This window comes from Zootoca vivipara, chromosome 13, assembly GCF_963506605.1.
Source record: "Zootoca vivipara chromosome 13, rZooViv1.1, whole genome shotgun sequence".
Classification (NCBI taxonomy): Eukaryota; Metazoa; Chordata; class Lepidosauria; order Squamata; family Lacertidae; genus Zootoca; species Zootoca vivipara.
This window is the reverse complement of record NC_083288.1, coordinates 35,766,980-35,780,892: the sequence shown is the minus strand read 5'-3', so window position 1 is coordinate 35,780,892 and position 13,913 is coordinate 35,766,980. Positions and strand designations below refer to the sequence as shown.

Sequence of the window (13,913 nt, the reverse complement as noted above, 5' to 3'; positions counted from 1 at the left end):
TTGTGGGGGGCCGGACTATATTTTGAAAAAAAAAATGAACAAATTCCTATGCCCCACAAATAACCCAGAGATGCATTTTAAATAAAAGGATACATTCTACTTATGTAAAAAACACGCTGATTCCCGGACCGTCCGCGGGCCGGATTTAGAAGGCGATTGGGCCGCATCCAGCCCACGGGCCTTAGGTTGCCTACCCCTGCTCTAGCTTATTAGGTTTGCCACTGTGAAAACAGGTAGCTGGGTTCGATGGGCCATTGGCCTGATCCAGCAAGCTCCGCTTATTATCTCATTGATCAAGCTAAGACATAAGGTAGGGGTGTGTGTGTGTGTGTGTGTGTGTGTGTGTGTGTGTGTGTGTAATTTTTATTAAATTCTCTGTTTTACAATTTAGGATACTCATTTAAACATCCTTAAAATATCAATGACTTCCCACCTTCTCTTTCCATGGTTCATTTTGCATATCGCAAATCCCTGCATATTTTACAAAAACTAAAGCATTCAGTATTCCATTATTACATCCATCAAAACTTATTTACCCAGTTGAATTTATCTTAATGCTGCCAACGTTTTCAAGTGTACACAATTTCCCCCCATACATTCAATAAACATTTTCCAATCTTCTCTAAATGTATGTTCTTCTTTTTTTCTTATTCCGTATGTTAAGTCTGAGAGCTGCGCATATTCTGTGTTTGCAGCATTCAGTTGCCATTCTTCTTCAATTCATTTTCCATTTTGGGGCTAACAAGACACGGGCCGCGGTAGTGGCATACATAAATAACCTTTTTTGACACCTGGGAATTTCCATTTGAATTGTCCCCAACAAAAAAAGGACTCTGGTTGTTTTGGGAAAGTACTTTTAAACATTTTTTTTCAATTCATTATGGATTATTTCCCAATACTCTTTTACCAGGTCCACCAAAGATATAAGGTCGTTAAGCTATCTTGGACCCAAGTTGTTCAAGGCTCTGTACGTCGACATGGGAGCCTTGAACCATCTGAATTAATGGGCGTTCAACAAGCTGTGTAGATCTGTCATGTATATTGAGCACATATGCAGGCGTTTTAGTGCATAGACACGTGCAAGGAAAAGGACCACAGCTTTTCACCATGCACGTACATTGCCTGCAAGCACGTTTTGAAGCATGCCCTCATTCCCCTCTTCCTGCAACCAGCTGCCTCCAGAAAGAGACCTGCCACTTTTTTTTCCCCTAGCAAAAGTTTCCTTTCAAATACAGGTTGGTGTGTGTGTGTTCCTGAGGCTTAAAAAAAAAAAAAGGCACCTGGTGAGTGACTGCTACCTGCCCAGGTATGCAAGGGGTGTGGTTCAGCTGACAGGCTCGCTCTCATAGGGACTGGACGTCTCGAGCCACAGCAGTAGTTTCAACTTGCCATGTCAAATGCCACCAGCTGGGTGCCCAAAGGAGAGATGGTTGAGAACTGAAGAGAAGGACTGCTGCGTACGGTACAAGGTAAGTCTAAAAAGTATGGCGGGAGGAGAGGGGAGGGATAAGGCTGGGCTTCGTGGGGATGGAGCCTAGTTAGTTGGTTGCACTGAGGAAACTTGGTCCTCAACTCTCTGGTATAGGTGGGGGGGGGGAGGCCTTGCTCAACAGAGCAAGAAAGCATAGCTGTCAAGTTCTCCCCTTTTTAAAGGGAAATTCCCTTAAGCTGAATGGGCTTCCTCGCGAGAAAAGGGAAAACTTGACGGCTATAGCAAGAAAGTTGCCTTTCTTCGTGGCAGGGTCAATTTCTTCTGAGAGGGGCAGCACTTTGGACAAATGGAAGCACTTGATTTGCAGCAGGGACCGTGCTGTGGCTCCTAAAATGGGAGCCCTTTTACTGTATTTGGAAGAAACCCAGATACTGTACGGGTTTAACGTGGATCTTATCGGTTGCCAAAAAGAGATCACATTGTTGTACTGGTGAGAGGGGGCTGGAAATTAAGTGGGGGGGGGAGGTCTCTTGCAAAGCATTTCTTCTTAGCAAATGACTAGAATACTGACCGGGCACTTATATTTCCACAAATAAAAAGGGTAGAGGCTTTGTTTTTAATTGAAAGTCGGACATCACAGAGAGGCCTGGAATATACCTGCAAGGGGCCAGGCCCCCAGAGCGTTGGTTGTGTCATTGATCCTCCCCACCCACAAAAAAAAAGCTTCCGCATGAACGTATAGTTTTAAAGAAAGATTGAGCAGAGATAGGCCTGCACATGCCCCTTTTTTCTCTTAACGGTATTCTCCGTGTGTCAGTCACATTTTCCCACTGCCGCCACAATCCCCTTGAGGGTGCTTGTTCTGATTCTCTTTCCTCAGTGTTGGCTAAATCTCTTTTTACACAATTTCTTGCCGTGAGATCCAGGAAGTTCTAGCCCAGGGAGCTGCTATTTTGAAGCTTTTTGGTTCTGAACAGGGAGATTCCAGATTTGTGTGGAACAGAAAAGAGGCATGTTGTTTTTTAAAAAGAAAAAAACCAAGTGTTTGTGTGGTGAGCTTTCATATAGTAATGAGAGAACCTCTAAACATAAACAGAAATACTTTCCTTGCCAAAGCATCAAAAGCTAGTCCTACATTTCTCGATTGCAGCTGACTAAGTCATATTCAGAGTAGACCCACTGAAATCTTAGTCATCATAACTGACTTTTGTCCATTGGTCAAAGTGTTCTCATTAGGGGGTCATCATTGTAAGTATTGAGCATCAGCATACATATGCCTCTCTTTTGTTAAAGGCTTTGACAGCAAACATGGGCAAGGGTTAAACCTGAAACTATTTGGGTATCTGATCCGTTTATTTCATTTTTTACAATTATATCCTACCTTTTTGTCCAAGGACAATGTTGCTTCTGCAGGCTTCTTTTAGGCAAATTTTCCTCTGTTAAATCTGTGGCTTTATTGGTATATTTCCCAGAATGGTTGATTCATCTTTGACTTGGTTTCTTTATGGCTGCCTACCCTCTAATATGCAGGGACCCAGGTGGCGCTGTGGGTTAAACCACAGAGTCTAGGGCTTGCTGATCAGAAGGTTGGCGGTTCGATTCCCTGCAAGGGGTGAGCTCCCGTTGCTCGGTCCCAGCTCCTGCCAACCTAGCAGTTCGAAAGCACGTCAAAGTGCAAGTAGATAAATAGGGTCCGCTCCAGCGGGAAGGTAAACGGTGTTTCCGTGCGCTGCTCTGGTTCGCCAGAAGCAGCTTTGTCATGCTGGCCGCATGACCTGGAAGCTGTCTGCAGACGAACGCTGGCTCCCTCAGCTGTAAGCAACAGCAATGGCTAGCACACAGTCTGTGTGTAAATAGTGAGTTTTATTCCAAATAGACAAAACAAAGGCAAGTAACCACAAGAAAGACTGCAACTTCCTGCTCAAGACCACTAGTTAATCAGATGATGACTCATCTAGCTCTCTAGCGTGAGTCCACCTCCTTTTATTCCTACGCTCGAACAACGCCCTCTGCCTCTCTCTCTGTAATTGCCATTTCCTCTTATCCTGTAACCCTCCCCTCCTACGTTCCTGTAACTTTAAAGAACTAGGAACAGACTCGGACAAACTCTCTTCTGAGGTTTGAGTTATTTCTGCCATTTGCTCACCCCTCCCAGCCAGTTCCTTTATCAAAGCAAGCCTCCCTTCCAGTTCCGGGCTATCAGCCAAGTCCGACAGCTGAGCCTCATTAGTTATCGGCTCTAACCTAACATCATCCCCCCCTCTAGGGGCCTCCTCTCCTTCCTCCCGCCTCCGCACTTCCTTACTTGGGGCGTTATGAGATACCTCCCACCATTCTCCCTCTTCACTTCCCCAATAACTGCAACCCGGTTGCGACTCTTCTACTTCTTCCTCCTCTTCAAACCCACCATTCACTTCAGCTTCCCAGTCTGCCTGTTCTGCCTGCTCCTCTACCCAACCCCGGGGTTTGGGTTTATTAGGGTACCTATGGTGAAACTCTCTCTGCAGCCTAGATGCATGTATATCACTCGCATTCACCCATGAGTTCTCCTCTGGTCCGTACCCTTTCCAAGCCACCAAATACTGTACCCCCCTGCCCCTTCTACGAGAGTCCAATAGCTGAACCACTTCATATTCCGGTTCACCCTCCACCCAGATGGGCAAAGGTGGTGGCTCCTTCCTCTTCTGATACCGGTGTCTTGGCGTTACTGGCGATAAGAGTGACCGATGGAACACCGGATACATCTTCATTGAAGTCGGTAAACGTAACTTATATGAAACAGGATTTATTTGTTCCAACACTTCGAATGGCCCTACCCGTTGCGGCAGTAACTTCTTACAACGTCCCTTGCTCGGCCAATCTTTAGTGGATAGCCAAACTTGGTCCCCTACCCTTATCTCCTTGCCCACTTGCCGGTGTTTATCAGCTTCTGCCTTATACAGAGCCTTCGCTTTTTCTAGCTGTTCTCGCAGAATACTGTGCAACGCTTCCATTTCTTCTGCGAACTGTTCAGCTGCAGGCACTGCCAGTCCATCTCCCTGACCTGGAAACACCCGTGGATGTCGCCCATGGCAGGCAAAAAATGGCGTCTGCTGTGTAGAAGCATGCACAGCATTATTATAAGCAAACTCAGCCAACGCTAGTTTCCCAACCCAGTCATCCTGTTGATAATTCACGTAACAACGTAGGTACTGTTGCAACGTCGCGTTCGTCCGTTCGGCCTCTCCGTTTGTCTGAGGATGCCGAGCCGATGAGAGGCACACCTCCACCTTCAGCAATTGCATCAGTCTCCTCCAAAACTGGGAGGTAAACTGCGTTCCCCTATCAGACACAATCTTCTGCGGCAATCCATGCAATTTGAACACATGTTCTATGAAGAGTTGCGCGGTCTCCTGTGCCGACGGTAATTTCTTGCAAGGAACAAAGTGTGCCATCTTGGAGAACAGATCTACTACCACCCAAACCACTGTCTGTTTCTGCGACTCGGGCAAATCAGTGATAAAGTCCATAGCAATGCCTTCCCACGGTGCTTGTGGTGTGGGCAGTGGTTGAAGTAGCCCGGCTGGTGTTTCGCGAGGTCTTTTGGACCGTTGGCACACTTCACATGCCCGGACATACTCCTTGACCTCCTCCTGCATCCGTGGCCACCAAAAATCCCTTGATACCAGACGTTCCGTCTTCCACTGCCCAAAATGTCCTGCTGTTGGACTGTCATGGCATTGTCTCAGCACCCTCGCACGAAGCTCTCCCTCTGGCACATAGAGAGCTTCCCCCTTGTACAGCAGCCCTCCTCTCTCAGTAAACTCCTTCCCTTGGACTTCCCCCTTACGTATTGCCTTCCTCTTCTCTTGAGCGAACCCATCCTTCTGCGTTTGTTGGAGAAAGTCTGACCGTTCTAATGCCGTCATTGTTGCTAGCTGCAGTTGTTCGGGGCTCAGGATCAATCTCCGTTCTAACCCGGTCTCTATTTCGGAATACTCCGGTTTTCGGGACAATGCGTCCGCCCGCTGGTTCTGAGCACTAGACACATACTTAATCCGGAAATTGAACCTGGCAAAGAATTGCGCCCACCTAATCTGTCGTTGGTTCAATTGACGAGCCGTCTGCCAGTACTCTAGGTTTTTATGATCAGTGCGTACCTCCACCTGATGCTGCGCCCCTTCCAAGAAATGCCGCCAAGTTTGTAGAGCATCCTTTATTGCCAACAACTCTCTCTCCCATATAGTATAATTTTGTTCTGACGAGTTTAATTTCCTTGAGTGAAAGGCACATGGTCTCAGTTCCCCTTTGTCATCTTCCTGGAGAAGCACCGCCCCAATGGCTTTGTCCGAAGCATCGGTTTCCACGACCATCGGCTTGTACGGGTCTGGATGAGCCAAGTATCTTTCCTCCACAAACAAGTTCTTAAGTCTCTCAAACGCCCTTTGGGCTTCCTCAGTCCATTTAAACGCCTTTTTGCCTTTCAAACAATCTGTTATCGGTGCTGTAAGGCCTGAGTACCTTGGTATAAACTTCCGATAGTAATTGGCAAACCCCAAGAATCTTTGTACATCTTTTCGAGTCTTGGGTCTTTGCCATGACACTACTGCCTGAACCTTTGCTGGATCCATGTGCACCCCCTCTGGGGTGATTCTATAGCCTAAGAACTCCACTTCTGTTACGTGAAAGTGGCATTTCTCCAACTTAGCGTACAATCGATGTTCTCTTAGACGCTCTAACACTTCCTTCACATGTTGTACGTGTTCTTCCAGACTCTCCGAGTAGATTAATAGGTCATCTAAATAAGCAAGGACCGAACGATCCAACAAGTCGGACAACACGTAATTAATAAATGCCTGAAAGGTGGCCGTGCCCGACTGTAGTCCAAACGGCATGACAAGATATTCAAATGTGCCGTACCTGGTGTTAAAGGCCGTCTTCCATTCATCTCCCTCTCTTACTCGTATCAAATTATATGCCCCCCTCAAGTCCAGTTTTGTAAAAATTTTAGCCGACCGTAATCTTTCCAGCAAATCCCCAATTCGTGGCAACGGGTAACGACTGGGAATCATGCGCTGGTTGATCTTCCTGTAATCAACTACAAGTCTTTTCTCAGAAGTGTTCTTCTTATCCACAAAGAAAATTGGAGCTCCTCCCGGAGTCTTGGTAGGCCGTATGAAACCCCGTTCCAAATTTTTTCGCAGGAACTCCCTCAGTTCTGCCAACTCCACTTCTGACATAGCGTAGATACGGCTGGCGGGTATCTCAGCCCCTGGCACCAGATCTATTTTGCAATCGTACTGGCGATGCGGTGGTAACCGATCTGCCTCCTTCTCGCAGAATACGTCTCTAAAAGACTTATACTGTGGGGGTATTTGTCTCTCTTCCCCAGTGAGCGGACCACAGTCTGGCGTACCATTGGCCTCACCATTCTTCTCCGCCCTGATTCCCAAACAATGTAGTCGGCAATACACTGACGAAAAGGTCATCGATCTCTGGCCCCAGGAGATCATCGGATCATGACGGGATAGCCAACTCATCCCCAAAACCACGGGGTAGGAGTTCAACCTGGTGATATGGAATGCAATGACCTCTCGGTGTCCCGGCAGTTCTAGACCAATTGGCATTGTGGCCTCTGACACACAGCCAGACAGCAACACTCTACCATCAATTGTTCTAACTTCTAAAGGTTCTTCCAATGACTGTGTCTCTATTCCCAACCTGCTCACCAAGTCCATGTCTATAAAATCAGTCGAGGCTCCAGAATCAATAAGAACTTCCACACGCTCGCCCCTTCCATCTGGGAGTCGTAGCATTGCGAATGCTGTAATTACTGGTAAGATCGGTCCAGGTGGAAGCCCTTTGGGTCTCTTTTCCCCCAACCCGAGGCCTCCAGAACGGGCTGGGTCATCTCGTTTCCCGACTGCTCCACTATGCCCTCTCCAGGTGTTGTTACATTTGTGCCAGACAGCGCACCTCGGTTTCTTCCTACAGTACACTGACGAGCCATGTGATTGGGGGAGCCGCAGATAAGGCACAACCGATCTCTCCACCTTCTCTCTCTCTCAGCGTGTGTAATACTAGGTGTTGTACCCCTTCTGATAGAACTACGTTGCATGGGTGCTTCTTCCTCCACCCTTCGTGAATCCGGCAGCTCTAAGGGCACAAATGTCCTGCGGCTCTCTGACCTTCCTTGGCCCCTACGCAACCTGTCCAGCGATTGGAACCTCAGGTCTAGTTGCAAGGCGACTTGTGCCACCTCTTCCAAGGTCTTCAACCCAGGATTTTTTGCCAACTCCACCCGAATCTCTTCACTGAGTCCCGCCTTAAACAATCCAACCAAGGCCTTTCCTTCCCAGCCTAGTTGTCTAGCAAGTCTCACAAAAGAGGACCAGAACTGTGCTACAGTTCCCTTTCCTTGCTTAAGGCTCAAGAACTCCTGTTCCCACTCTGCTTCTTGTGCAGGATTCCTGAACATGCTATCCAGAAGCTTCAAGAAGGCTGATAAGTTGGTGAGCACTCGGTCATTAGACATTAGGTAAGGGGCAATACACTGCCGCGCCTTCCCTTCCAAAAGCCCCACCACCAGGGCCACTCTGGCATCATCATCTCTGTATTCTTCTCCCTTAAGCCTTAAATAATACAAGCAGGAAGCCCGAAATGAATCATACTCTGCACCGCTCCCACTAAAACGTGGGGGAAGGGGAACAAAATTCTTTGCCACTTGCCTGCCAGATAAGTCAGAGAGTTGTCTTGCTTGTTCTGAGGTCACTCCTTCCAGCCGTGCTAATCTTGCCTTCAACTCTTGGTTCTCTGCCCAGAGAGCTTCAGTATTATCTTCTAACTTCATCTCCATTGCTGTCGCGCCGACTGATAAATCCCCAGCCGGTTGCTGCTTCCCCTTTTCTTCCATTCTTGCTTAAATCCACATGCTTCCCCTTCAGCAGCAAGTTAGATGAGTCATGCTGTAAGCAACAGCAATGGCTAGCACACAGTCTGTGTGTAAATAGTGAGTTTTATTCCAAATAGACAAAACAAAGGCAAGTAACCACAAGAAAGACTGCAACTTCCTGCTCAAGACCACTAGTTAATCAGATGATGACTCATCTAGCTCTCTAGCGTGAGTCCACCTCCTTTTATTCCTACGCTCGAACAACGCCCTCTGCCTCTCTCTCTGTAATTGCCATTTCCTCTTATCCTGTAACCCTCCCCTCCTACGTTCCTGTAACTTTAAAGAACTAGGAACAGACTCGGACAAACTCTCTTCTGAGGTTTGAGTTATTTCTGCCATTTGCTCACCCCTCCCAGCCAGTTCCTTTATCAAAGCAAGCCTCCCTTCCAGTTCCGGGCTATCAGCCAAGTCCGACAGCTGAGCCTCATTAGTTATCGGCTCTAACCTAACATCAGCCTATAGAGCGAGATGAGCGCCGCAACCCCAGAGTTGGACACGACTGGACCTGATGGTCAGGGGGCCCTTTATCCTCCAATATATTAGATGAGAAGATGTCCATTTTTGTAAGCCTCCTGCTCTCACATCAAGGATCACTGCCTAATCCTCACCACCACCAGAACAGCACAACACACAATTTACACATTGCCAAGGGTCTGCAACCTCAGCAGTGACAATCTGTAAAATAGGCTTTGTTCCCTATGCGGAAGCTTATTGTTCAAGCGCATGTACTAATGTGTATCTCTAGACCAGAAGGGGGAAAGCCACAGAAAAGTGGTAGAGCATCTGCTTTGCATGCAGAAGGTTGCAGGTTCAATCCCTGGCATCTCTAGGTAGGGCTGGGAGAGATTCCCTGTCTAAAACCCTGGAAAGCTTTCGCTATTCAGTATAGACAGTACAGAGCTAGATGGAGCAATAGTTTGTTTTGTTATAATTCAGCTTCCTATACAGTATTCCTATGATAAATTTGGGCCAAACGCCACATGACATTATTCTCCCTTTTTTTAAAAAAAAAGTGCCTTAAATTGTTTGCCTCCAAAGGTGCTGTTTTTACTGCCAAAGCCCTGGAGCTGGGGCTGAGCCTGATAAATGACAACTCGAGCAATTTGCACTAGCAACATACTAATTAGGCATCCCCCAAAGGCAAAAAATAGAGAGAGAGAGATTTAACAGAGAGCAGAACCAGGAAACAGGGACTGCCCCCAGTTGGGGGCATATGCTATTTCTTGCAAACAGCCTTGTTTGTGCCCTTTTGCATGTAAGAGCAGGATGTATAGACGTTCTGGAAATGAAAGAAATGTGTAAGAAGAGAAAAAGTGGGGCTAACATGTAGATAGTGTATACTTTCTCCAGAGACAGGTAGTGGAGCTCTCACCTGCCTACAATTCATACCCTCTCTCACCTGCAAGTCCCTTTAACATCTAAGGCCTAGTTACGGTTTGTCTCAGAGGTGAGGGCGAAAATGCATTATGCATGCTTAGAGGTGCGCCTATATTTTGTCGCTTCCTTTCACACATCCAAGATTAGGCAGTGGCTTTCAAAACAGATTACCGAATTCAGAGTTACGCTTTGGGTATAGTAATCAGATACAGCAGCGGTACCTAGCAATTGGTAAAAATGACCCAGAAGTCATGGGGCCCCGAGCAAAGAATTTTCACCTTGTGCATGGCAGACAGAAAATCAACAGGTGCAGTCTCTTTGTGAATGGAGGCACAACACGCGTGAAATCTTGAATTTCTGCCTCTTGGGTTCTAAAAAGGCAGGAAGCCTGCAAGAATTAAAAAGGGATACACCAGCTCCTTGAAACCCACCTAACTTGGATGGGGTAGGGGGTGGGCAGGTAATGTTTTGGAGGGAAAGCAGTGACATTTAAGCAGCAATCCTTTTTTCCTTTCTGGCCTAAACCCAAATACACAGTCCAACTGAGTCAATATTGACCATTGTTTCTTCATATCAACCACGGCTGGCCATAGACCTGTGCATAAATGAGCATTGCTTGCAAATCTGTAGCTGGGATATTTAAGCAAATATCGGGAAGAGAGTATCCTGTTTCTCTCACCACCACCTGCACAATTAAACACTACAACCTCAGCTTTAACCATTAGGCCTCTTGCTCCTTCTGTGGCTTCTTCTCTGAAAAAGGAGCTCACTGTTAGACAAGAGCAGGTTGGCTCTACTCCAGGCATAGAAGGAGATGGGATCCCACCTTTAATAAACAAAGCACCTTGCCAGGTGAAACGAAACAGGTGTGGCCGTTGGCAAGAGATGCTGCAGCATTCTTGGGCAGGAGCGAGGCCTACTTACTTTTCTTTACCATGTGTACATGATAGCACACCCTTGTACTGTAAATGATCTGGGGTTTTATTTATTTGCACACACACACACACACCCCTACCGGTATACCGCCCACATGTAGCTACATCATGCCGGTCAGCATAATAAGATCAGAATACAATGAGGTAGGTGAAACATACAGAATACCAGTGTGGCAAAGTGGTTAGAGTGTCAGAATAGGACTTGGGAGACCACGGTTCAAACACCAAGCCCACTGGTTTGCCAATCACTATCTCTTTTAGCCGAACCTGCCTCGCAGTGTTGTTCTGAGGATAAAACGGAAAGGCACCCTGGAAGAATACATGTGATGATAAATGAATAAATAATTGACATCAGATTACAGTGGTACCTCGGTTTAAGTACTCAGTTGGTTCCGGGGAGCCATTTTGCTCCCCGGAAAGTACTTCAACCGAGTGCCATTTCCGTGTGTGCGCGAAGCGCCGATAGAGCAAGACAAGACAAAGACAAGACAAGACAAAGATGTTTATTCGGCTTTACGCCCATCATAAAACACAACACAACAAAATAAATCAAATAGAGCACTATCCCGATAGTGCACTTCTGTGCATGCGTGAACCGTGCAGATCGCTTCAGTGCATGCGCAAACTGTGCAGATCGCTTCTGCACATACGTGTGCCACGGAACCCGGAAGTAGACACTTCCAGGTCTGCAGAGTACTTAAACCGAAAGTACTCAAACCAGAGCGTTCTCAAACTGAGGTATGATTGTAGTACATGAGCACAAATGGGTTTACCTTTTACCCAGCCCCACTCTTTCCAGGCTGAGCTCTGCGCTTTAATGTCCAAGCATAATTTTTGTTTGTTTGTTTGTTTTGCCCCAAATATCCCCCACAGAAACCTGCTCCTTAAAGCTGAATCAAAGCAGGATTGAAATGGTGATTAAAATTAAGCAAATATGTAAATAAATCAAGCCATTAGGGCAGTAAAGGCGGGGAAGAGAAGGGAACAACCATCCCTTACTTCTCGTAACATTGGGGTTTTCTTCCTTCGTCACAGCCAAGACCTTTAAAAAGTTACTTTTTGAGCCTCCCTCTTGCTAAGGCCCAAAGCCTGACAGTGCCCACCTAAGTCCTCAGGTGTGAAGGCATGCAAATGTAGTGTCAAGGTACCTAAGCCACGATGCAAAGCATTCACCTCTCAACTAGCAATGTCAGCTTGAATTTGCTAGTCATATAATATTGTTTAGAAAGCTTCGGCGAAGTGGATTCTAACTGCGAGAACAAGGGAAATGAGTGCAGCGCTCAGAGTACTCACCTGTGTGTGTGTGTGTGTGTGTGTGTTGGGGTCGGGGGTAGTGATCCCTGAAATCAAATGTCCACTGCGTGTCCATTGGCAACTGCCTGGGCCTGCTTAATAAATTCTGAAACCACCCTTCTAGTGGGAGAACAGACATTTGCCGTTGTTCTTTTTAGCACAGGGATAGGGAACCTATTTCAGCCCCAAGGCTGTATTTCCTTATAGGCAACCTGCTGAAGGCCACATGCCAGAGGTAGGCAGGGCCAGAGGCAAAAGTGGGCAGAAGAGCAAAGGCAAATGTTACTTTTGTACAGCACATCCCTCTCCGTCCTCCACCCAGACAAGCCACAGAGTTTTCAGGGGCACATCCCAGCCAGGCAAAAACACTCCGGGTGCAAAGCAGGACCGGTGTGGGGAGATGGCCAGATAGAGAGTGCTGAATGGCCCCTGGGTCTGGGCTTCCCCACCCCATAGAGCAGGCACCCCCAAACTCGGCCCTCCAGATGTTTTGAGACTACAATTCCCGTCATCCCTGACCACTGGTCTTGTTAGCTAGGGATAATGGGAGTTGTAGTCCCAAAACATCTCGAGGGCCAAGTTTGGGGATGCCTGCCATAGACAACAAAAGCTACTTGCTTTCTCTACGCAGCCTTGTCATGGAACGGATAACCTTCTCCTCTTACGTTTGCCAGGTTGCATTGGGACTTTCGGTCGAGGCCGCTGACATCATGAGTGACTCGGGAAGGTAAGAGGGGCTGTCAGAGAATTGTATCCAGCACCTGCAGATGTGGGAGCAAGACTACCTAGGGAGGCACCGAAATTCAAGGTGTGCCCGGTTTTATCTGGGAAGTAGAGCTTAAGTGCAAAGTTCTTTGCTTTCCAGAACCTTCTGCAGTGTTCTGGGCATGCACTCACTTTCTGCCCTGAGGGCTGAGAGAGCCCGACCTGCATAGAAAAGGTGTTAGGTGCTAACCCTGACATTTCACACCTCCAGGTTGTGCTGGGAAGAAGGCCTTGTGGCTGAAACCTTGGAGAGCCACTGCCCTCCACAAAAGGTGGAGACCCTCAGGCCTGGCGGGGGGCAAATGTAACCCTTCGAACCTCCCTGTCTGAACCTTAGGATTCTCTCCAGGCCACACACCCTTCCCAGATCTTAAGGCAAGGGTGTCTCCTAGGCTTCACCTGCGATTTTTCTAGAAAATGAGCTGCCGGAACTCACCATGAACGCCTCCCTTGTTCTCTTGACCCTTTCGTTGTGATTTTTGAACTTGCTGAGCATTGTCAAAGGACTGCTTGGAAAACTGCCATTGGGGTTCATGTTGAGGTCCTACTGGTGTTGGCAAGGACGTCTCGCCATAGTCTTGCCTCTCCCTCTCTTTTTCTTTCACTTCTGGGTTGACAAAAGGGGTTGGTGGGACTAGAGTTGACGTGGGCTGGGGCACTAATGGCTGCAAAACCTCTTTGAACAGAAACTGGGCTGTTTCAGTATAGCGTAATGGCCTTGTTTGGGAGCTAAAGGAAAATTTAGTGGCACAGATTCCTAATATTTCTTTTCCTGGGTGCACAGTGGGGCTTTGTGAGGACTAAGACCAGCGATGGGGAGCCTGCGGCCTTTCAAATGTTGCCGGGGCCACAACTCCCTGAACATTGGCCATACTGTCTGAGGCTGATAGGATTCGAACGGGTTCCCCATCCCTAGAAGATACTGGCCTCCAGGATTCATGGGCAGAGGGGAGTCTGAGGGCCTAGCAAGCTTTGAGAAAGATGTATAGTAGTCTGGAAATATGGACCTGAGGTGATTTCTTCTGGTTGTTGAATAACTAGTCCGTTTTGTCTTGCAGCCTAGACAGTGACCGCTCCAGGCCCAGCGCCAGAGCCATTTATGGTGAGTTTTGGCGTATAGGAATGTATCTGGAAGATTTGTTTATTTATGAGTGTGGTAGTACGTTTCAGATCTGAAGAC

General features: G+C 47.4%; 1 protein-coding gene and 1 long non-coding RNA gene across 2 annotated transcripts in view; one reads left to right on the top strand and one right to left on the bottom strand.

Annotated features, from left to right (window-relative positions):
- Window positions 1–1,312: 1,312 nt before the first annotated feature.
- EPS8L1 (EPS8 like 1) overlaps window positions 1,313–13,913 on the top strand; it is a 46,730-nt gene continuing 34,129 nt past the window's right edge. Inside the window, exons 1-3 of the mRNA XM_035134588.2 lie at window positions 1,313–1,469; window positions 12,643–12,695; window positions 13,792–13,835. Coding sequence (XP_034990479.2) covers window positions 1,398–1,469; window positions 12,643–12,695; window positions 13,792–13,835 — 169 coding nt within the window. The 5' untranslated portion in view covers window positions 1,313–1,397. The remainder of the gene's footprint in view (window positions 1,470–12,642; window positions 12,696–13,791; window positions 13,836–13,913) is intronic.
- On the bottom strand, window positions 3,120–9,362 carry LOC132593044 (uncharacterized). The gene is made up of 3 exons (XR_009558477.1): window positions 9,339–9,362; window positions 8,814–8,966; window positions 3,120–3,239 (listed from the first exon to the last, which is right to left on the bottom strand). It is a non-coding gene; the product is annotated as an uncharacterized LOC132593044 (long non-coding RNA).